This window comes from Kogia breviceps, chromosome 3, assembly GCF_026419965.1.
Source record: "Kogia breviceps isolate mKogBre1 chromosome 3, mKogBre1 haplotype 1, whole genome shotgun sequence".
Lineage (NCBI taxonomy): Eukaryota > Metazoa > Chordata > Mammalia > Artiodactyla > Physeteridae > Kogia > Kogia breviceps.
The window spans coordinates 184,193,121-184,215,704 of NC_081312.1; the positions used below are offsets into that span (position 1 = coordinate 184,193,121).

General features: G+C 39.4%; 1 protein-coding gene across 1 annotated transcript in view; it reads left to right on the plus strand.

Moving 5' to 3' along the window:
* Window positions 1-22,584, plus strand: part of MRC1 (mannose receptor C-type 1) — a 98,858-nt gene that overhangs the window by 51,773 nt on the left and 24,501 nt on the right. Inside the window, exons 11-22 of the mRNA XM_059058350.2 lie at window positions 1,352-1,500; window positions 3,842-4,041; window positions 6,401-6,528; window positions 7,007-7,094; window positions 8,494-8,638; window positions 10,569-10,610; window positions 11,870-12,033; window positions 13,084-13,151; window positions 14,433-14,533; window positions 15,880-16,022; window positions 16,409-16,523; window positions 19,580-19,746. Coding sequence (XP_058914333.1) covers window positions 1,352-1,500; window positions 3,842-4,041; window positions 6,401-6,528; window positions 7,007-7,094; window positions 8,494-8,638; window positions 10,569-10,610; window positions 11,870-12,033; window positions 13,084-13,151; window positions 14,433-14,533; window positions 15,880-16,022; window positions 16,409-16,523; window positions 19,580-19,746 — 1,510 coding nt within the window. The remainder of the gene's footprint in view (window positions 1-1,351; window positions 1,501-3,841; window positions 4,042-6,400; window positions 6,529-7,006; window positions 7,095-8,493; window positions 8,639-10,568; window positions 10,611-11,869; window positions 12,034-13,083; window positions 13,152-14,432; window positions 14,534-15,879; window positions 16,023-16,408; window positions 16,524-19,579; window positions 19,747-22,584) is intronic.

The following is a 22,584-nucleotide window of genomic DNA, read 5'->3' on the forward strand; positions in this document are numbered from 1 at the left end:
AGTAAATAGGTAAAAATTATTGAGTTTTACTACAGGAAGTTATATTTATTGACCTTTCAAGGCAGACCCAATAAAATGTAGAGGATGCTATTGATACTAAAAATTCTTTGATAAAATGAAAGATGTCATAGAATTCATATAGTCTTTATAAAAGAACTTGTTTTTCAACATTCTTTTTTCATGTATAATTAAATGTCTGATACATTGTAATACCCTGGTACAATGCTAACCTCTGAAAATAAGAACATAGATAATTTTTATTTTATGACCTGGAAGTGAGCTATACATTTTTAAGTACTGTTGGAGCATGTTCTGATCTGTACTGTTGGTCTTTGGGTCTACTGGAACAGAGATTTCCCTAGATTTTCTATTTTAAGTTTGCTTTTCTTTATGTGTTTTCTGTGATACTTGTGTTCAGTAACTCACTAACTCTGTGGTTCAATTTGGTTTGGGGGCTTTAAGAAAAATTGAGTTGTTACTTTTTAATTTTTTTGGTTTGTTCAGTTTAGGGAATGAAATTATTCACACTAGGGTCAAACAAATGTTCTGTTATTGTGGCTTTCTCTCCATTTCCCTCTCTATTCTCGCTGGAGCCATCTACAGCTCCCTTTGTTCCTGGAAACTTTGGACATCACTTTTCTTTTGCTCCAAAGCGATGTTTTTTTGCATATGTTGCTACATCATTGTCTGTTTATCAATTAAGACAAATTTTGTTTGCCTTACCAACTACATTGTATTATTACCAGATTACACCAAATATAAGGATGGGATTCAGAGGAGAGCAAACGCTGGAATTTGTGATTCTAGAGATTGAATCTCTAGTTCTCTGTATTTCTTGATCATTTTCTCTTTTGTTTCCGAGCTGAAAAATGAGAATGAAATTGAGGGGAAAATCCACACAGATTTTCTAATAGTATTGTCCTCAATAATGTTACAGCCTCTCCACTTACTTCACCAAGAATTGGGTAGAGCATTTGAAATATTTGAAAAGTGGACTGATTTTCCAAAAATGTATTGTAAAAGGCGATAGTTTTCTCCTTTGCATTTTCGGAGTTCTCTTTCACTTTGAGGAGGGGCAGAGGGGCTGGTGAGCAATAGAGAAAAATAGTTTGGGTACATTTGAATGATTTTATTCAATCAGCTGTATGATATTTTTCCTTCATAAGATCACATTTCCTTAGTGAAAATGTGCGTTATTTAAATGACATGTAAATAGAACACAATAGATTTGATTTGCCAACTAAAGCATAGCTCAGGCATACAGTTGAGATACTTTTCATGTGGATGATTAGAAAAATTCACATTTTTCTAAAATTTAGTTAATTTTTTTTTTTTTTTTTTTTTTTTTAAGATATGAACAAGCTTTTCTGACTAGTTTGGTTGGATTGAGGCCTGAAAGATATTTTTGGATAGGACTTTCAGATGTACAAAACAAAGGAACTTTTCAGTGGACCATCGCAGAAGGGGTTCAGTTCACCCACTGGAATTCAGATATGCCAGGTATGTTCAGAGCTTCGGTCTTGTTTCAGGTGGTCTGGAGAGGGGACCAAGAATCTGTGTTCTTTTTTCTTCCTTTTTGGCCGCACCATGTGGCATGAGGGATCTTAGTTCCCCAAGCAGGGATGGAACCCCTGCCCTCTTCAGTAGAAGCGTGGATTCTTAACCACTGGACCACCAGGGAAGTCCCAGCACTTTGGTCTTGGCTTTCCATTTAGCTTACACATCCATCGGGCCAAGCCTGTAATTCCTTCATGGCACCTTTCCAAACAGACTTATGTAAATTAATTGTGCTTTTTAGATTTTATTATCTTATATTTCATTCTCTTTTTGCTTTTTCTTTTAAAAATGTTCCCATTAGTTGGCAGTGGTCTTAAAAAAAAAAAAAAGGAAGGGAAGAGAAAACTGCTAGGTTATCCGGTACCGCTCTATTTGAAGTATTTATGAAACAGTGATGAAATTCCAAATGGTCATAAAGATTCTAAATGGTTAACTTACTTCTGAGAATTTAAAATTGTCCTCAAGGGATATAAAACTTTTCAATGTAACTATGACTAGAATTATGACTGCACTAAATCTGGAACAAGATTTAGTGCTTATGTGGAACTCATTATTTCAATATCTTGAATGGGCTACCCCGTTTAGCCCTTTATATGCCTCGGATTTAATTTTATCCTTATAGGAAACCTTCAAGGTAAGTTTAAGTATCCTCATTGTAAAGAGGTGGAAACTGGAACTTGAAAAATTTATAAGCATGGATTTAGACTAATCTTTGTAATTTCCAAATCCAGGCTGTTTGCACTAAGATCACCCGCCCTCCCTATAAATTTTGATTTGCCTTCTTTAATAAGAAGTTTCTGAAGTAGACTCTGAAAGATTCTTTGCTTTCTTTATGCACTGGTGTCTAGCCTATGACATAATTCAGTATCACTGCACTTAGGAAATTCAACATCCTTATAGCAAGTGTTTCATTGTGCCTGGATAAAAAGCTAAAGAAGGAATAATATAGCTTAAGGGCACAAATTAACTACTTGGCCTAATAAGTCCTAATCTTCAGAAGTTTTAAAAATTTGTATCCTCAGCTGTCAATAAGGAAAAGAGATCAGTAATTTGGATAGTGTGATTTTTGTCTGATTATTGCACATTCTGAAAAACAGTAAGACTTCAGTTGATATTTTGAAAGAACAGGGCAGCATATTAAGAGCTGTGTGCACGTTTTTGTTTTTTTGAAGGGTGGTAATTCTTACTCTCCAGGCAAAACTCCTTAATTTCACTGGTGTTGATCATTAGCAGTAAGATTCTGAGAGATTAATCCTGTAACGTCCTTTGGGAATAAAAATGGATCAAACCAGAGTCATAGGGAATTAGCAATCTTACAGAAAATATTTTGGGAAAAATATACCTCCTCAGAACTTTGAGAGTTACTTCTAAACATTTACTGCCTTTCAAAGGACAGGAATCAGACTATCTCATCTTAGCAGCAAGGAATCCTAATGTTTGCAAAGCTCTATCTTAATTACTATTTCAAAATCATCATGACGGTAATTATACTAATTATACTATACTAACCATGAAGCTTAGTATAGTCCACACTGTCTTTTATGTACTTTTTTATCCATTAAAGCGGGCATGCATCACAACTCTTTAAGGTAGGTAGCAGTATTTGCATTTTAAGACGAGGAAATGGGTTCATAGTAGTTGAGTAATTGATCTAACTCTCTAGCTCAGGCGTGTCTCAGTTTGAGGTCCAAAGAACTTCTGTTCTCAGATATCTACATGGACCCCAGGGGGAAGAAAAGCAGATCTTAAATAATGTTTTTTTTAAAAAGAAAGAAACAGCAAAACCCCATTATTTGGGGGTATATGTACGCGTATAACTGAATCACTTTGCTGTACACCTGAAACTAACACAACATTGTAAATCAACTAGACTCCGATATAAAATAAAAACTAAATTCAAAAAACATCAACTTCCATGGGGAGAAAAACCCCCAAACATTATTTTTTTCATTATGGTAAATTTTATCATACAAAATCTATTGTACTGTTCAATATCTGTGTTGAGGGGGCCACCCTGCAAGATATTAGAAAGACAAAATGTTACCCAAACCCTGACATTTGAGATAATAATTCAGTTGGGGATATAGGCCACATAAACAAAAGGTAAATAATGGTTCAAAAATAGCACAAATCACTTGCCAGATGCTGCAGGCTCTCTCCTCTACATTTTCTTGTCACATGTAGGTTTGATCCCACAGCTTGAGGCTCAGGTTGGAACTGTCTTCCGTGAACACAGCTGGCTTTCACATCGCTTGTTGAGTGAATTCTGCTTTGTTGCCTGCAGGACGGAAAGCTGGGTGTGTTGCCATGAGAACTGGGGTTGCAGGGGGCTTGTGGGATGTCTTGAGATGTGAAGAAAAGGCAAAATTTGTGTGCAAACACTGGGCAAAAGGAGTAACTCGCCCCCCAGAGCCCACAAGCACCCCGGAGCCCAAGTGTCCAGAGGACTGGGGCACCTCCAGTAAAACAGGCTTGTGTTTCAAGGTAAGTCTCAATTGCCAAGCTGTTAAAGAATTTGGGATATGCTTCAGCCTAAAGAATCATCTAAGGAATTGAAACAAAACCAATGCCCAGGTTCCACCTTTAGAAATTCTGATTTTATTGACCTGGCAGGGGGTCTAGGCATCCATTGTTTTTAAAGAGCTCTCCTTGGGCGGATTGCTAATCCATACCACAGACCCAACTCGTGGCAGCCTTTCTCCGCCTGCTTTGCCTGCCTCCCCTCCCACTCTTGGCGTCTTTCCTCTCTCCCATGCTTGCTTGCCCTAGTATGAGCTCGCACTTCTTTTTATCTTCATGAGAATTTCTGCTCCCCCTATGCTAACCTGTTGCATCCCATTTTGGCTCTGTTCTTGGAGCCCAAGCTTTAGGCTAAGTGAACTGATAAACGAATCTGCGAGCATGTCACACTGGGATTCTAGAGAGAATACACCCTTGTTCTGATTTAACCCCTGATTATTATGCCTGATGGGAGATGAAAGACTTCCCGTAGGGGCACATGGCCGTTCAGTGACCTATAAAGGACAATTTGATATCCTGCTATCAATCAATACATTTCCTAGACTGGACCATCCATTTTCTCCTTATGCAATCAAGTTCACCCAAGCAAAAAACATACCCCATACCCCAATGAATTAAGCATTTGGGTTTGTTTTCTCTCTTGTAAATCCTATTCTTTCTAGAGAAGGTTGGGTTTAGCCAAATATAGCAATGTACTTATCTACCGCTTAATGACATTATTCTCTAAGGGGCCAGTTCTCTGGACTTCTTTTGTTCAGTCCTTTGAGGCATATGGCCCTGGTATATTTTGTACGACAGTTACTTATGAAGAACCTGAGTTACTAACCTGTGTCAGAATGAGGTTGTTTAGTCTCCTCTAACTCAAGGGCTAGTTGAGCTGGTAACTTCCACTTGGCAGCAACAGAGACTCATTAGCTGTTCAGTCCAGATTAGCCAGTCAAAGCTAAAAGCATAATTTACATAGAAGGGAACATATTGAGCCAAGGCAGGAGAGGATTTTACAAATGGATTGAGGACTAATACGAAGCCAATCGGGTATTTGATTGCTGCCTCTGGAAACTTTTGAGTTACTGCACAAAGGCCAGGTCCGGCCTATGCACAGCCATTCGCCTGAGGGTGGCAGGCTATGGAGATTAGCTGCAGAATTTTTGAGAGAAGGAGCAGAATTCTCCAGAGCTGAGAAGTGAACCAGGGGTTCCAGGAGATGTTCTCCAGGTGGATGTTCAACGAATCCAAATATGTGCTTCCCTAGAAATTATGGTTTTAGAGGTGCTTGGGGTAGGGTTTGTTTGAAAACATATAGACCATCTTTGTACATATTAAGATGGGAGAATTAGTAATAAAATTCAGCTGTTAGTAAATTGATTTAAGAAAATAAAATCTTATATCACCATCTAACAACTTGAGATATTCACAGGAGTCTTGAGAATTACTGCAGTGGATAGTTACTCAAGTTACCTGTATCCAGATAACTCAAGTAAGGTCAAGGTGAAGATTGCCTTGGGTTGCTCTATGACAGCTGGGCGACCATAGTCCACTGGAAGCAAATCCCTTTTTCCACAAGCCTGCAATGGTGGGGGCCACGTCTCATGAGAAATAATGAATGAAAATTATAAAAGTTGGTGGGTACAATGAACTCCTTTACTGTTTGCATCCTGATGGATATTTCCCATACTATCACTGTGGATAATATGGCATATTCTCTAAATTCTATAAATCTTAGCTTTAGTTTAGCTTACATCCCATCTTTTCAGATGCTCTCCCCGATGTGTCAGTCATGACGTGTTCTCTAATCGTTGTTAAAATATACATCCATAAGGAAATGGCAGTTTTAAAAACATAACAACAAAGTGTTGGAAGGCTGCTGGGTTATTCAATGTTTAAGCTAAACAGAAAACAAGCTGTGACGCAATCTTAGGGAGGTTATTACCCTTATATTTTTTAAATTCGTGTTTACTTTCTCTATATCAAGTTTCTTTTCATTCTCTTCCATCTCAATGCCACTTTTTACACTTAACCAAATTAATCCTATCTTCTACAAGAAGCTGTATGCCAAACCATACGCCTAAAGCTTTTAATCTGACTTCTCCAGGTGCTATAAAATAAGTTCATTTTCTAAAGTTTTCTCAACAAAATCATCCTCTAAATTTTGTTACCCAAACATTCGCTCACAAATTGATTTTCAGCCAAGAGAATTACATTGTTTGGGGCCATTGTGATGTCTTGCTTTTCTATAAATGAAATCTCATCAAAAGTAGATTATTTCTCTTGGTTTGACAAGCTATGAAGTGTAAAATAAATTCTGAATCTGTATCACCTTTAGCTGTTTACAAAAGGAAAACATGAGAAGAAAACATGGTTTGAATCTCGAGATTTTTGTAGAGCTCTGGGTGGAGATCTAGCTAGTATCAATAATAAGGAGGAACAGCAAACAATATGGCGATTAATAACGTAAGTAGCTTTTCTGTACAGTACTCCTTTCTTTGACCTGTTGGGTGTTAATGATGTTGAGAAAATTCTCATATTTCCAAAATTGTTGGCTCCTTATGCTGCTTTGGATACATATATCATATCCTGAATCCGTGGGCACTTTTTGATCTAGTTTCACTTCTAAATGCTTTAATTTTGTAGATATAAATCCTGTGATGAATTGCTCTATAAACGTATAAGACACTCAGTACATATTGTTAAATGAATAAATGAATGAGTGCCTTCCAGTGCTTTACAAGTCAGACAGCAGCTTGTTTTCAGGATGTTTACAGCTTGTGCCAAAATGCACAACTGTTGCAGAAAGCTTACATGTAGTCATTGAATCCCTTTACCTGTGTGCTAACTAATTTATGTTTGGGGGGTCATTTTCAAACTTGAATAGGACTCATAGGTAACCAAACTTGATTCATAAGCTACCTTTATATCTTGTATGTTGCAGAGCTAGTGGAAGCTACCACGAACTGTTTTGGTTGGGACTGACATATGGAAGTCCTTCTGAGGGCTTTACTTGGAGTGATGGATCTCCTGTGAGTAATTTGACTTAACACATCATTTTCTCACTTTATCATGTATTTATTTTGATATTAACCTTTTGGCTTACTCCAAATATTTGGTAAGATGGGTTCTTATGAGAGCTAGAGACCTTTTTCTGTGCAAAATGAATGCTGTTTTAGGACCATGATTCTGCCCCTGTCCCAGTACAGCTCTCCTGTTCGCCCGAGATGGAACATGGGGACTGGATGAAAAAAGATTAGGAAACTCATTCCTCTAATTGATATAAAATAATGGCTTCATTCTCTCATGCCAAATTGGTATGCAAGTAGCTAAACGTCTTAAAAATGGAGTGTTTTATGACCTCTTATAGACTAGGAGGTATGGAAACAACTTTTGATATTCCATTAGAAACCGTTAGGCTCTGTGAGACTTCTCCATTCTCAGGAACGAGGACGTGAGAGGCTGTGGCACGCGCTGGCCATCATCACAGCAGGTGATTTTGTGTACTTTCACGTCTACCGCCTGTCCCAGCCCATCGGCAACTTTTCAAGGTGCTCGGTAGGGTGGATTACTTGACGGCTCCATTGATAGCATGGATTTTATATTTAGATCTCTGGAAAGTAGATCATGATGCTTATTCTAAGACCTTGTGGGCTATGATTCCACTCTGAGAACTCCGTAGAGGACCTAATCCCAGCCCTCCGTTTCTCTCCACTGTTCACTTTGGCAACGTTTGGTAGCTTCCTTAGTAACATTTCATAAGTCTTTTCTTTTGTAAGGAGAACTAATTATATTTCTCTCTCCTACGCCTCTAGTAAAAAGAAAGTTTCCAGTATCACAATGAAATATTATCCCTTAAGAATGAGTTGTAAATTGAGGGACTCCCAATACTGAGAAGTGGAACTTTTTGCCAGCTTTATCCTGTATACAAATCCCACTTTTGGGCTTCCCTGGTGGCGCAGTGGTTGAGAGTCCGCCTGCCGATGTAGGGGACGTGGGTTCGTGCCCCGATCCACATGCCGCCGAGCGGCTGGGTCCGTGAGCCATGGCCGCTGAGCCTGCGCGTCCGGAGCCTGTGCTCCGCAACGGGAGAGGCCACAGCAGTGAGAGGCCTGCGTACCGCAAAAAAAAAAAAAAAAAAAAAAAAAATCCCACTTTCATGGCCGTGGATCCATTCTATTTAATAAGGGGGAAAGAAAATTTGATAATACTTAATAGCATATACCCTATTTGACTTCAAAAGTTTCCATGTAATGAAAGCTATTTCTTTCCCAGCTGTGTTCATAAAACTTGTTTGCAAGGCAAACCTGTTGTGAAAAAAAACTGAAGCGATTAAGAAATGTAAACATCTTTCCTTTTGTGTTTGGTTGGTTGATTGGCATTGGCCTGATAAAAATGGCTAATGGTTGTAATGTAATGTTTCTAACATAGGTTTCATACGAAAATTGGGCTTATGGAGAACCTAATAATTATCAAAATGTTGAGTATTGTGGTGAGTTGAAAGGTGACCCTGGTATGTCCTGGAACGATATTAACTGTGAACATCTTAACAACTGGATTTGCCAGATACGAAAAGGTACGATGATCTGCCCTCTCCTTTATCTCAGATTGGAGAACTAACCTCCAGGGATCCCAGTATCTTCCCTTTATCTGTGGAACCAAACAAACAAAATAATAAAGTAAGGGAATTGGCAGGGGCCATCATTTCACAGGATAAGCATGAAAGTCTCTGAGCACAGATAAATGTTCCAAAGGAACAGAAGATCAAGAGGCCGCCCGGGAACCCTGGACCAGAGTCACGTCCTCCAAAATAATTCCCACGAGCTGCAGTTCCTGCTCAGGCCCTGTAGGCGTGGGAGTGTGGGTAGGTGTTCTGCTCTGTAAGCAGAGTAATGAGGGTGCAGTTTCTGTTTGGGCATTTTCACCCTCTGACCCATGTTAGCCATCCAGTAGGTGAAAGTTTCCCTGCGTCTGAATATGCTGCTTACAGATTTCTCAAGGAAATGTTCAATCAAAGAACTGGCACCATTTTGAGGCCCCTGATGCTGTAACACCCACCATGTCGCTGATGGCCCCAAATGATCAATGTATACTTATCCGTCATGATTTATGACTCAGAAAGTTCCACATGTCCAAGGCAGATTCTTTTCAGATAAACAAGCAGGTCCACCCTTGAACCAAAATATGTATCACTTCCCCCTCTGTGGACAGATCATTGGAACCACGTCGCCCCCTGCTGTCGGGGATCCTTGGCTACTGTTCTAGCTCCATCGCTAAAGATACTATGTCGCTCTCCTGCTGTCTGTCTGCTTATTTTCCTTACTCTTGCTTAGAGGAGTGTTTACAAGGTTTTCAGAATGGAGGAATAAATAGTGGCCAGTTTTTCTTTAAAAGTCTCTTAGCTACCAAAGGCTAATTCCTTTTGTATTATTAGTAGCTCGCTTCTTACAGATGTTAAATTCATTAAACCAAAAGCTAAGTAACTTGAGTCCTTTTATCAGATTCCAGCAAAGTCCAAGTATTAGTAACTACTTGGAAAGAAAAATATTTTTTGTAGCGTTTCATAAAACAAACATTTAGTTAGAATAAGATTTTTTTTCTTTTTAATTTATTTTTGGCTGCGTTGGGTCTTCGTTGCTGCAGGCGGGCTTTCTCTAGTTGCGGCGAGCGGGGGCTACTCTTCGTCGCGGTACACGGGCTTCTCATTGCGGTGGCTTCTCTTGTTGCGGAGCACGGGCTCTAGGCACACGGGCTTCAGTAGTTGTGGTGTGTGGGCTCAGTAGTTGTGGCTCGCGGGCTCTAGAGCGCAGGCTCAGTAGTTGTGGCGCACAGGCTTAGTTGCTCCACGGCATGTGGGATCTTCCTGGACCAGGGCTTGAACCCGTGTCCCCTGCATTGGCAGGTGGATTCTTAATCACTGTGCCACCAGGGAAGCCCCAAGAATAAGTTTTTTGAAGAAACTATATTTTGTAAATAAATGTTTCGTATTTAATGGTTTCAAATAATGAAAATTTAAGTACTTTCACAGCTCATTTTAAGATGCACCACTGTAAAACTAACATCTATTGAGCACTTTCTAAATACAAGTAGCTCTCATATTTTACCCCATCTCTTTACGTATGTGACTAACTCCTTTTTGCAGTTGAGAAAGTTAAGGTTAAGACATTGAAACCCCAAACTGGGATTTGGACTTAGACTTTCTGATTCCAAAACTCATGTTCTTTACTTTCTTTTTTATGGTGTTACTTTTTGGGCCTAAAAAACTGTCTTCCAGTTTCTGGTGGTATTGTTGGACCTGATATGTTTAACTCTTAACTCCTAATTCTGTTACTCGTTATTCTTCTTCCCCACAACTGATAGGAGAATTGAAGATTGGGAGGGAGGAAGAGAAAGAGAGAGCAGTTAAGTTTTTAGCTATATTGACCCGTGAAAATAGTGAAACAAGAAGGATATGTAATAGCACAATTTCAAGCACGGTTTCTATCTAATTTTCTTTTGTTTTCCAGGACAAACACCAAAGCCTGAGCCAACCCCAGCTCCTCAAGACAGTAGGTGTTTCCTTTTTTCCTGATTTCTATATTGATAGAAATAGAAAATAGATTCCTTTTTTTCCTCTTTCCTTTCTCAATGGAAAAACAAACAAACAAACAAAAACAAACAAACAGAAAACCCTACCCTAGGAGGGTGGAGAGAAGAGGTTCTTAATATCTTTGAGAATCTCATGAAAGTTTGGATCTACTCCTCCAGACAGATACTTCCATGCACAAACATAAGGCATGTTAATATCACTTCTCAGCTTTCATGAATCAAATCCAAGGCCCTCATGTATTAGTTTCCTATGGCTGCTGTAACAAATTACCACAAACTTGGTGGCTTAAAGCTACACCCATTTATCCCCGTACAGTTCTGGAGGTCAGAAATGTGAACTCCGTTTCCCTGGGCTGAAATCAAGGCATAGGCAGGACCATGCTCTCTCCAGAGCCTCTAAGGGTGAATCTACTTCCTTGTCACAGGCTTCTAGAGCTGCATTCCTTGCATTTATTGGTTCATGGCCCCTCCCTTTATCTTCAAAACCAGCAGCGTAGCATCTTCCTTCGTTTGTCACATCACCACCTTCTTCTGTACGCACATCTCCCTCTGTAAGCATACTTACGATTTACCTTTAGGGCCCCACCCAGGCAATTCAGGGTAATCTCTCCATTTGAAGCTTCTTAACTTAATCATGTCCACAAAGTACGTTTTTCTGTAAAACAGTCACAGATTCCAGAGATTAAGACCTGGGCATCTTTGGGGCTTTTACTCAGCCTACTATAGCACAGACCCATAGAATTCTGTAGTTGGGAAAAAGCCCCCGGAGCCCTCCTGGTGCCTGAATTCCTTGGCTCTTCAATTACTCATTGAAGCACCCAAGTCCATCTTTTACAAGTTCTTTGTTAGATTAAGATGAAAGCTGCTTTCTCACAGTTTCCACTCTTTGAACCTAAAACATCATGGGTGCATGTATGTCAATCATTCCAGCTCCTATTGATGAATGTAACACTGGGAGTTCTTTTACCCAATAATGATACATGGAACTTAGCTGAGAAGAAAAGTAACTAGTTTTTACAGAGTTAGTGGAAAGCAGATATTTGGATTTCGGTAATTCAGTCTGTATTCGCATCAACATCCTGCTCCTCCTGAGCTCTCAGAGTTGCAGATACCTCTGATAGGGCTGCTCTCTTCTTTTCACTTCTGTGTAGCATACAGACCAGATTCTTGAATTTGTCTAAATCAAATTCATCACCTTTTTTTTTCACTAATTTTTCAGATCCACCAGTCACTGACGATGGGTGGGCTATTTACAAAGACTACCAGTATTATTTTAGCAAAGAGAAGGAAACCATGGACAAGGCACGAGAATTTTGCAAGAGGAATTTTGGTGATCTTGTTTCTATCCGAAGTGAAAGCGAAAAGAAGTTTCTTTGGAAATATGTAAGAATATGATTAATTTAAGAATGGAACGGTGACATGTGCTAAGCAAAGACAATGTCTACGATTGCTACCCCATGGTGCAATTTCCAACTATGTGCTGAATTTGAACCTCCTAAGGTCAGGGGTAAAGGTGTGAGTGTCAGGGCAGGGGTGCTGGGTATTGGCTATCGCAGAAGTGAATGACCCGATTGCTGGAGTATTCAGTGGAGAATCAGAGAACCCAGAAACAGTGTTTAGCCTGGGCTTTGGGAGAATCCAGACTTGATGGCTTTGAGTTCACTAATTTGATTTTCAGAGATTATCATTCTTAACTAGTTGTTATATATCAATCCTGGACCCTTTGTGTTTAGTGCAAGTTGATTATAATTTATGTCTTAATCTTAACCAGATTCTTGGTTAATAGATAGTACAGCTTGATTATTCATATAAAACTCTTTTTTGGTTGTACCAAAATTGTCAGCTAACAGTGAAGGTATAATTGTTTTTCTTCCAAGCGTCCTTGGCTTGATCTTTCTCTTTAAAAATGTTCATGGCATCTTTATTGTTTTCCAGAAAGGAGGTAAGAGGGAGAGAAGGAAAAAAATAAGTTCAACAGTAACAAAAGAATAAAAATTCATTTAATCACAAAGGTATTGGAGTGTAGCATGACTTATCTCCATCTTTGTAGATATACCATGGTTTGAAATTCTCAGGATATTTCCTAATATTGCACCAGTATATATGTGGGTGGAGAAGTCTTTCCTTAGACACATAATCCCAAATGGCTACTTTGTTATAAAGAACGTCTTTAATAGTGTCTAATTACTAATGGCATCTGATGTTACAGAGAATGTCTTAAGGTATTTGCTATATAAATGCAGGTTGTTATATAATGTGCATATTTTTCCTTTTATTTCTATGAAAACCACTGAATATACAACAGAGTTTCTGTCTGAATGCCTCCTTAGAAAAGTCCCCAAATAGCCTGCCTCATTAATCTGTAGGTTTTATTTAAGGATTTGCTTCTCATATAAGTACAGATTGAACTATATGTAAACTTCCATGTTCTAGGTAAACAGGAACGATGCGCAGCCAGCATATTTTATTGGTTTATTGATCAGCTTGGATAAAAAATTTACGTAAGTAAATCAAAATAAAACAACTTTGCTTAGGACAGTGCTCTGATGAGCAACAAAAAGTGATTTTCAGACTTTGGTTCTGCTGAATGAATGTAAAAAAAATCCTGCTGGGCTCTCAATCCACAAAGCATCTTAAAAACAAAAACCAATTTTTAAAAATCCTGCTAAATATTTCAGCATTCTAAATCTCAAACAACGCAGATGCTGATTGAATCGTGCAAAATGTCACCTCTCTTTGTTTCAGGAGGTCCTCAACTGTTAGTAAATCGTCTGCTAGGAAGATGTATTATACAGATATGAATATTGAATTTATTTGAAAAATGATTCCCATTTGGACTGTCCTTGGTGCCTAGAACCAAAGGGGCCTTTCACGTTGCCCCTCTTGCTGCTTTCGGAGCACAGCTTTGAAGTATTCTTTCAACTGCCTGAAATGCTTTCCCTTCAAAGGAACGACTATACAGTTTTTCATTAGGTTCAGGGGCCAGCAAAAGCTGCAGGAGGGAGGAAATTAGTACAATTTGGGGGGTTTCTTTCCTTGTTCACTAGTACCCACGTTCTTCTAAGTTTGAAGAGCAAGTATGTCTTCCTGGCTCCTGCGTAGATGTGTTAACCACATATGTTCCATGTGACCGCTATTGCCAGATTTGGCAAGAAAGACCCAAACTCACTCTCATTATCTTTAAAGATCAGAAATGTTTGATGCTCCTTTGGACAAGCATCCATTTTAACCATCCTCCAAACGAGAGGGTCGAATTCCATGATCTCCTGGTCTCCTTCCAGCTAACGAACGGCCCCCGAATTTCCGTAATTTATGAAGATGAGTATTGGCTCACCTACCTTAGGAGAAACCAGAGTAAACATGAAAATCAGAGAAGAGGCCCAGTGAGAAGCTCTGTATTCTCCGTCTCTCTGGGGGTGGTTTTGTTTTGTGGGACTCATGCCTAAGAAGTCCTGTGGGAGGCTGATTACTTCTGGTCCACTTCCAGGGTAACTGGGGTCTCCATTTCTTCTCTCACATCAAGACTAAACGTACTTCTTCCAGGCAGGGCAAAGAAGGCAGACTCGCCAGGCAGCCAGGAGACGCCTGGAGATCTCAGTGCTCCGGGGAGCACCGCGGACCTTTGGGGGTTTCCTGCTGCTCTGTCTCTCTAGAAACCTCTCCTCTCTTTGCTTCCGATGCTGTGCTCTCTTCATCTTGACTGACTTGCCTGTTCCTACCCCTAGGCTGTAGCCAACTCTTCTGATTGGATTTTTGCTAAACGGCTGACTTCTCTTTTCCAGTTGGATGGACGGAAGCAAAGTGGATTATGTGGCTTGGGCCACAGGTGAACCCAATTTTGCAAATGATGATGAAAACTGTGTAACCATGTACTCAAATTCAGGTACAAGATCACAACCTTCTAGAATCTGCCTTGTGGCGTGATGTGTCATTTGCTACATCCTTAGGCTAAAGGTCGCAAGTGGTGTGCTTAAATCAGACAAGAAAAGGAGAGAGAATGAAGGAGAATTCTAATTTTAGCAACATAACTGTTCAGTTTGTAAGGAGAACGGATGCTTAACATTTACTCTAATTAAATGACACAATCCTCTCACTTCTCATTTTATGAAACATTTTTTCATGTTCTGAATGAAGAAAATATCCAGAATGTTTATCTATCTCCTTTATCTCTATGTCTTTATCTGTAAAATGGGAATAATAACAGAATGTATCAGTTGTCGAGAAGATTGAGATAATACATCTAAAACACTAAGCAAATGCTTCGTATATAAAGTTTATTAGATTATTATTATTAGCAGTTAATGGCTATTTAGATAATAACCTGCAACATCTCGTATGTGCTTTGCTCATAGTAAACTCTCTATAAAGTTGAACTTTATTGGTTTAAGTGAAAGCGCAAAAGGGTATCACATAGATCTTTTTTGTCTTTTGTGTAAAAATGATGTTTGTAGTATAAACCATTTTTGAGAATCCTTATAAAATATAAACACATTTTTAAAATTTATTTATTTTTTGGGGGGGTAAGCTTTTTATTATCTTTTTTTCCCTTGGTGGTTATTTATTTTAAATATAGCAGTGTGTACATGTCAATACCAAACTCCCTAACTATCCGCCTCCCCTTCCCCCGCTGGTAACCATAAGTTCATTTTCTAAGTCTGTGAGTCTGCTTCTGTTTTGTAAATAAGTTCATTTGTATCTTTTTTTTTTTAAGATTCTGCATATAAGCAGTATCATATGATATTTCTCTTTCTCTGCCTAACTTATTTTACTCAGTATGACAGTCTCTAGGTCCATCCAGGTTGCTGCAAATGACATTATTTTATTCTTTTTCATGGCTGAGCAATATTCCATTGTATATATGTACCACAACTCCTTTAACCTTTCCTCTGTTGATGGACATTTAGGTTGCTTCCATGTCTTGGCTATTATAAACTAAACACCTTTTAAAAAGTGTTTTTAACTCCTATATATAAAATAGATAAACCACAAGGACCTACTGTATGGCACAGAAAACTGTATTCAATATCTTGTAATAACCTATAATGGAAAAGAATTTGATATATATAACTGAGTCACTGTGCTTTACACCCAAAACTAATACAACGTTGTAAATCAACTGTACTTCAATACAAAGGTGTTTTAAAAAAAAAAAAAGTTAAAAAAAGTTTTTTTATAAAAACAGTGTTTTTAAGCATGTAAATCTAATTTAACTATTCTGTTCTTTGTCAGGGTTCTGGAATGACATTAACTGTGGTTCTCCAAATGCCTTCATTTGTCAACGCCATAACAGTAGTATCAATGCCACGGCTCTCCCTACCACACCCTCTGTCTCAGGAGGTTGTAAGGAAGGTTGGAATTTTTATAATTGCAAGGTACTAAGAAAACTTAGTTGCAGTCGTGTCACTGACTAGTGTGGAGAGTGGCAATGCAAATCTCTCAGCTTCAAGTTAATGTTTGCTTGCCTCATCACTTTAAAAAATTTTAGGCAAGAATATGTGGAAATTCCATGTTAAATTCTCTGTGGGAATTGATAGTAGACTTGACAGTATTACCCAAATAGTTGTGCCCTTTGTCCCAAGGGAGAAAAAGCTTTGCAAAGAAAGCTGATGGGTAATAAAACTAACAATTTTTTGCATTTATATTCGGTTGTGAGCAAATGTATATTTAGTTCTAATCTTCATGGAGCATTTTGATTTCTTTAGAGCAAATACTGTTATCTTTATGTAATCCCTATGATTTTTTCCTCCTTCCATCCGAGTGTTTCAAAATCTTTGGATTTGTTGAAGAAGAAAGAAAAAATTGGCAAGAGGCACGAAAAGCTTGCATAGGATTTGGAGGAAATCTGGCGTCCATACACAATGAAAAAGAGCAAGGTGTGTGGGCCATTTTACAGTCAGTGATGCACATATATACGTAACTTTTTTCCCTAAAATGGTAGAATGTTGCTTATGGTAAATGATTTTTTGGTGTTCCAGAGTAAAGACTAGGAAGGGAAAACAAGCACATATTGGGAGCTATTTTATTAGTTGTAGGCCTTATGCTGAGCGTTTTCCATGTAAATTGCCTTTCCATCTTCATAACAAGTCTATGAAGCAGGAATCATTAGTCCCTTGTGAATGAGGAAATGTGCTCAGGGAGACTTAGATCAGGGCTCTTAGAGGGTGAGGGGCAGGACTGGGAATCAAACTGGATCTTCCAGCTTCAACTCCATCTGTTTCTGCCAGACCAGTTTTTTCACCAGAGTCAAAGAAGAAGAGTAGTTCCAGGAATAAAATTTTAAATTGCTCATTTTCCATTTACTGCTCTTCTAGTCACTTGATAGAGAATTTATAATGCAAAAAAACTAATTTTTCAATATGAACTTTGAACAAATTGAGAAAAAAATTTTGATAAAACATAAGGATAAGCCAGAGCTTTGAAGAACAGGATGAAGAAACACACCACTTACTGATAGCAGATTGTAAAATTCATTATATTGTGGTCAAGAGAAAGGTACTTGACCCCTTTCACATGGTCTTTTTGGGGCCACCTTACTTGAAGTAGATATTAGCTTAAATTAGTTACTTTAAAAATGATGTTGACCAACTGCGGGCCTTTCAGATGACAGCAGCTAAACTGATGAAGGTTTGGAAACCACAGCCAGCAGCGAGTGAGGATGGTTTGAAAGACCCTATAGGTTTCACAGCCCGGAAAAGAGGATGTGAACTTTGAAGGATCGTCCCACTAAAGAAGGAAGACTTAGAACCCATGAGTGGCAGTTACAGGGAAACAAATTTAGGCTCAAAATTAGGAGGTTATTCTAACAATTAGAACTAATTGGATGGGATGCTTTGTGAGTTTTTTTAAAGGGCTGTGAAAATGCTTTTGTTGGAAGGTACTGAAATGGGTGCTGCAGAGTCATATATGTTGACTGGTATGTAGCATGGAAGATGCTTAATACATATGTGTTGTGTGTAGGAATTTATGCGATGTCGTTGGGGAAAGATGTAGACTGGATGATTTCCAAGTTCCCTTTTGGTTCTGAGGTTCTTGGACTTCCAAAATCATCTACTGGAAAAAAATGATATACCTCAAAAAAGATAAGAAAGAAGAGAGACCTTGGAACGCTGTGTGGCGCTCTCCTAAATGTTAATTTCACTCCATAAATGCTACCATGTGCTTTCTTGGTACACATTCTACAGTAAATCAATCAAGCTTTCACTGAGAATCTTGACAAGTTCAGCAGCTTGCCAGACACTGGAAGAAAAGTGTCAAACCATAGCACACAATAAAAAAAATTCAGGAATATAATTCTCACATTTCTCTAACTGGTCTACCACATTCTGGGCTTAGCTACCCAGCAGAGAAACACAATAATTGATTCCCTCTCTTAACCACAAAGAGCTGATTCTTGCCATAACAAAATTAGAACCTGGGTCATAGAGATGTGCAGAAGGGAACAATTTTCAGATAAACTAACATTATTCCTGGCAACACAGGCACACGCTGTTGAATTCTTTCTGTGGTTCTTGGCGGAAAACAAGTCAGTGTTGAAATATTGGCAGGTAGAGCTTTTCCACATTTCATTTCAAGTTGGGGATAAGGCAAGAGTTATGATCTTATTTAGGAAATAAAAAGGAAAACAAAGTAAATATCCACCCATGCTCTTTTCTTTATGAAAAATAGTATAAGAAATTTCTTTTCTTTTTTTTTCTTTTACTTTGAGTTAATTGAGAAATAAGCAAATCTCTGAGCAGTGTAGTGGCATCTATTACTCTGCCGAAGAGTAAGCACGTAGCAATGACCCTTCTGTGGAACTGTTCAGAATAAACAGATAATCTCTGTGGCCTTCTTTCTATTTTACATTTTCTATTAGTAACCCAAGTGCTTAGTCATTTGGTTTCCTATTTGCATTCAGGAGTCGTGTTTAAGCAGAGTTTGGAAAATGTCCTGTAGAGTCCATGCTCATTCACTCCGTGTCCATCTAGTGTCCTTGGTGTCCACAGCTCGTGGCAGGTGAGGTTGCTGGCCTCAGAAGACAGCTGCCATGGTGTGGCAGGCATGGAGATGGGCTGCTGGAGAAGGGATGGGAACATGTACATTTAAGCCTTTTACAGTTTCTGGATATTTGCCACCATCCTCTCTGCCACAGAATTGATAAAGAAGCAAGAGGCCATATTTGTCCTGCTTTCTCTGAATCTCTCCCAGTGATGTGAGCACTTAGCACCAGGATGCCCCCTGGGTCCAAGCATGCGCAGTGGACGTGGATGGCTGGTGACCCTTAGGAAGTGGCTGCCCTGGAGGAGTTCCATGTGGGTAGTAGCTCTTTTGGTTTGGCAGTCCAAGGTGGTGATCATTTGACAGCCTAATGCTTTTCCGTTTTGACAAATAGTTTTTATTTTCAGAACTTTTTTAGATTAAGAGCTCTCTTTGGCCCCTAGTTATTATTATGTTGGCCAAAAAGTTCGTTCGGATTTTTCCATAACATCTTATGGAAGAACCGAACGAACTTTTCGGCCAACCCAGTAGAATCAGGTTATCTTATTTATAGAAACAGGACACCTGCTGGCTAGTACAGGGCGACCGTGCGTGAATTAGAAAAATGCACCTCTTCCTGTAGGGTGGTAGGCAGCCACAACCCAGATCTGGGTGTACAAAAGGGAGGGCGGGGCATAGGGTGGCCTTGGGTAGGGCACAACCTACACGACACTCTGCAGTGACCCAGGTATCACCTAGACTTTTATTATGAGAAGCTTTTCCGAGTCCCACGCTGAAGTGATAACATGCTGCTCAGGTTAGGATGTGTTTGTTTTCATGGTAAGTGCTTTTAAACGATAAGAAAGACATTGATCGCATGCTCGGTGTTTCTAAATTAATGTATTCTGAGTATTTTTGATATTGGAGTCTTTCCCCTCAAAGCTCATAATTATCTCGTGAAACTTTCTTTCAGCCTTCCTTACATATCATATGAAAAACTCCACTTTTAACACCTGGACTGGGCTGAATGATGTCAATTCAGAGCACACCTTCCTTTGGACGGACGGCCGAGGAGTTCATTACACAAACTGGGGGAAAGGTTACCCTGGTGGGAGGAGGAGCAGCCTTTCTTATGAAGATGTAAATATCACGTTCAGGTCACCTCTCCACACGCTCTCATTTTGCTTCAGGTCAACATCTTAGTGATTAATCTTGTGTGAAAAATTCTGCCAGAGTACTCCTTGATCTGATTCATTCTTGCACCTTTTAACTGTTTGAGACTTGAGCCAGCCTTGAAGGAAGGGGTAGACACTCAGTTGAGAACTCTTCGTCTTTGGGTTGGGGGCGGGAGGACATAGACGGTGGTGCCGGGGAGGAATGGGGAGAGCCAGCCCCAGTGCTGCAGTCAGCACGCACACTTGAACCCCGAGCTGGCAATGTTCTTTGCATCAGCTACCCCTAAACTCTTGAAACTGTGGTAGTATTGGGGGTGTAGTTCTGCAGGCTCCCACTGCTTCTAAAGGTGTCATCGTCATCATCGTCATGATTGAGCTACTGTTTGCAGAGTGCTTACTGTGTGTCAAACATCTGCTAAGTGCATTAACCTAAGAGACAGACAATTGCTTCTTTTTAAAAACAAATTTTATTTATTTACTTATTTATTAACATCTTTATTGGAGTGTAGTTGCTTTACAATGGTGTGTTAGTTTCTGCTGTATAACAAAGTGACTCAGCTATACATATACATATATCCCCGTATCCCCTCCCTCTTGCGTCTCCCTCCCACCCTCCCTATCCCACCCCTCTAGGGGGTCGCAGAGCACCGAGCTTATCTCCCTGTGCTACGCGGCTGCTTCCCACTAGCTCTCTATTCTACATTTGGTCGTGTATGTATGTCCACGCCACTCTCTCACTTCGTCACAGCTTACCCTTCCCCTCCCCGTGTCCTCAAGTCTATTCTCCAGTAGGTCTGTGTCTTTATTCCCGTCCTGCCCCTAGGTTCTTCATGACCTTTTTTTTTTTTTTAGATTCCATATATATGTGTTAGCATACAGTATTTGTTTTTCTCTTTCTGACTTTTACTTCAGTCTGTATGACAGACTCTAGGTCCATCCACCTCACTACAACTAACTCAATTTCGTTTCTTTTTATGGCTGACTAATATTCCATTTTGTATATGTGCCGCATCTTCTTTATCCATTCATCTGTCGATGGACATTTAGGTTGCTTCCGTGTCCTGGCTATTGTAAATAGAGCTGCAATGAACATTGTGGTACATGACAATTGCTTCTTTATTTCACTATTTTTATTTTTATTTATTTTATTTTTTATTTTTATTTTTTTTGTGGTATGCGGGCCTCTCACTGTTGTGGCCTCTCCCGTTGCGGAGCACAGGCTCCGGACACACAGGCTCAGTGGCCATGGCTCACAGGCCCAGTCACTCCGTGGCATGTGGGATCTTCCCGGACCGGGGCACGAACCCGCGTCCCCTGCATCGGCAGTTGGACTCTCAACCACTGCGCCGCCAGGGAAGCCCATATTTCACTCTTTTTAATCTTATATCATTGAAGCTGACTAATCAGTGTTAAACACCATACTAGGCATTGTAGAATACATGAAGGCACATAAGATTTTATTCTACCTTGAAGAAGCTTACACCTTAGCTAGACCCCAAGTCTTCTACAAGACTACAGGAACAAAATGGAAGTGTGTAATGAGAAGATCAGCTATAAAGCATGATAGTAGTTAGGAGGAAAGAAACTTCTGTGGGATGTAGCGATCTAATCAGGCAGCACATATCTGTGGAGCTCTTCATTTGATGGAAAGAAGCCATGTGAAGAAGAATGTGGGTCTTCTTCCCAAGAAGTTTAAAACGTCATGATTAGGGGATCATGGCAAGAGGATGGGAGGTCGCGTTAAGCGGGAAAGGTGAATAAAGTCTTTAGGAAAAAGGCACAAGATGGGTTTGGGCAGAAGTAAAGAGCTTTAGATATAGTAGGAGTTTCATGCAGAAAAGAAGTATGCGTCAACTTTAGAACATGGAAAGCAGAATTCAGAGAAATTTAGATGCCCTAAGAAAGAGTTTGGACTTTGTCAGATAGGCAGCAAAAAAAAAAAAAAAAAGGTTTGAGCAGAAAAACAACCTCATCAAGATGGCATCTTTCTGATAATAAATTTGGTAGCTCTGTGTAGGGTAGATATATTCTGGTTGCGGGTAAGTGCCTTTCTGGGGAGAAATTCTTTCGATCCTTATTACATAAATGAGGGCTGAAAAGTAGACTGGAGTGAGATAGGGTTTGCTTAGAAAGATTTCGTGGATGAGTGGTAAATTTCATTTAAAACAAAAACATTGTTGCACAAGTTTTTTGTTTTTAGAACATAATGAAAAGGAGAAACAACAGAAACAAACAAAATCTATAAACTCACCTTCCAGGGGAAAAAAACCCACTGTTTTGTTGGTTTTATTCCTAGATTTTTTTCTTAGCGTGTGTAAAAATATAAAGTTTGTATTCCACAAAACTGGAATCAAAGCACATATATTATGTTGTTACAATTTCAGGACTTGTAAAATGAAGAGGATTAAATATAGTTTGATAAAGAGAGTGGGAGAGAAATGTTCACATGCATTGTGTAGTGGAAACATACTTGTTCTGTGTAGCTTTCCTGGTTTAGAGCAGAGATGCTGAGCCAGGATAATGAAAGGTAAGAATAGCTAAGAAGGGAGATGGGCATGAGCAGAGAATCTTTGAAATGTACCGTTAGGGGTTCCTGATAGTTGAGGCTCGTGGGATAATGAGGCTGGAGGCTAAGAAGGTGGCTCTGGCCCTGGTGAAAGCTGTGGTAGCTTTCAGGGAATTAATGAGATTTCTGACAGCAGCATTTCTCAGAAGCGGCTCCAAAATTTATCCAACTCTGCTTAATTTTCAATTAAAATAGCAAGGGTTCAGTGAGGGATCTGCGTGGAAGTTGGCCAGTTGC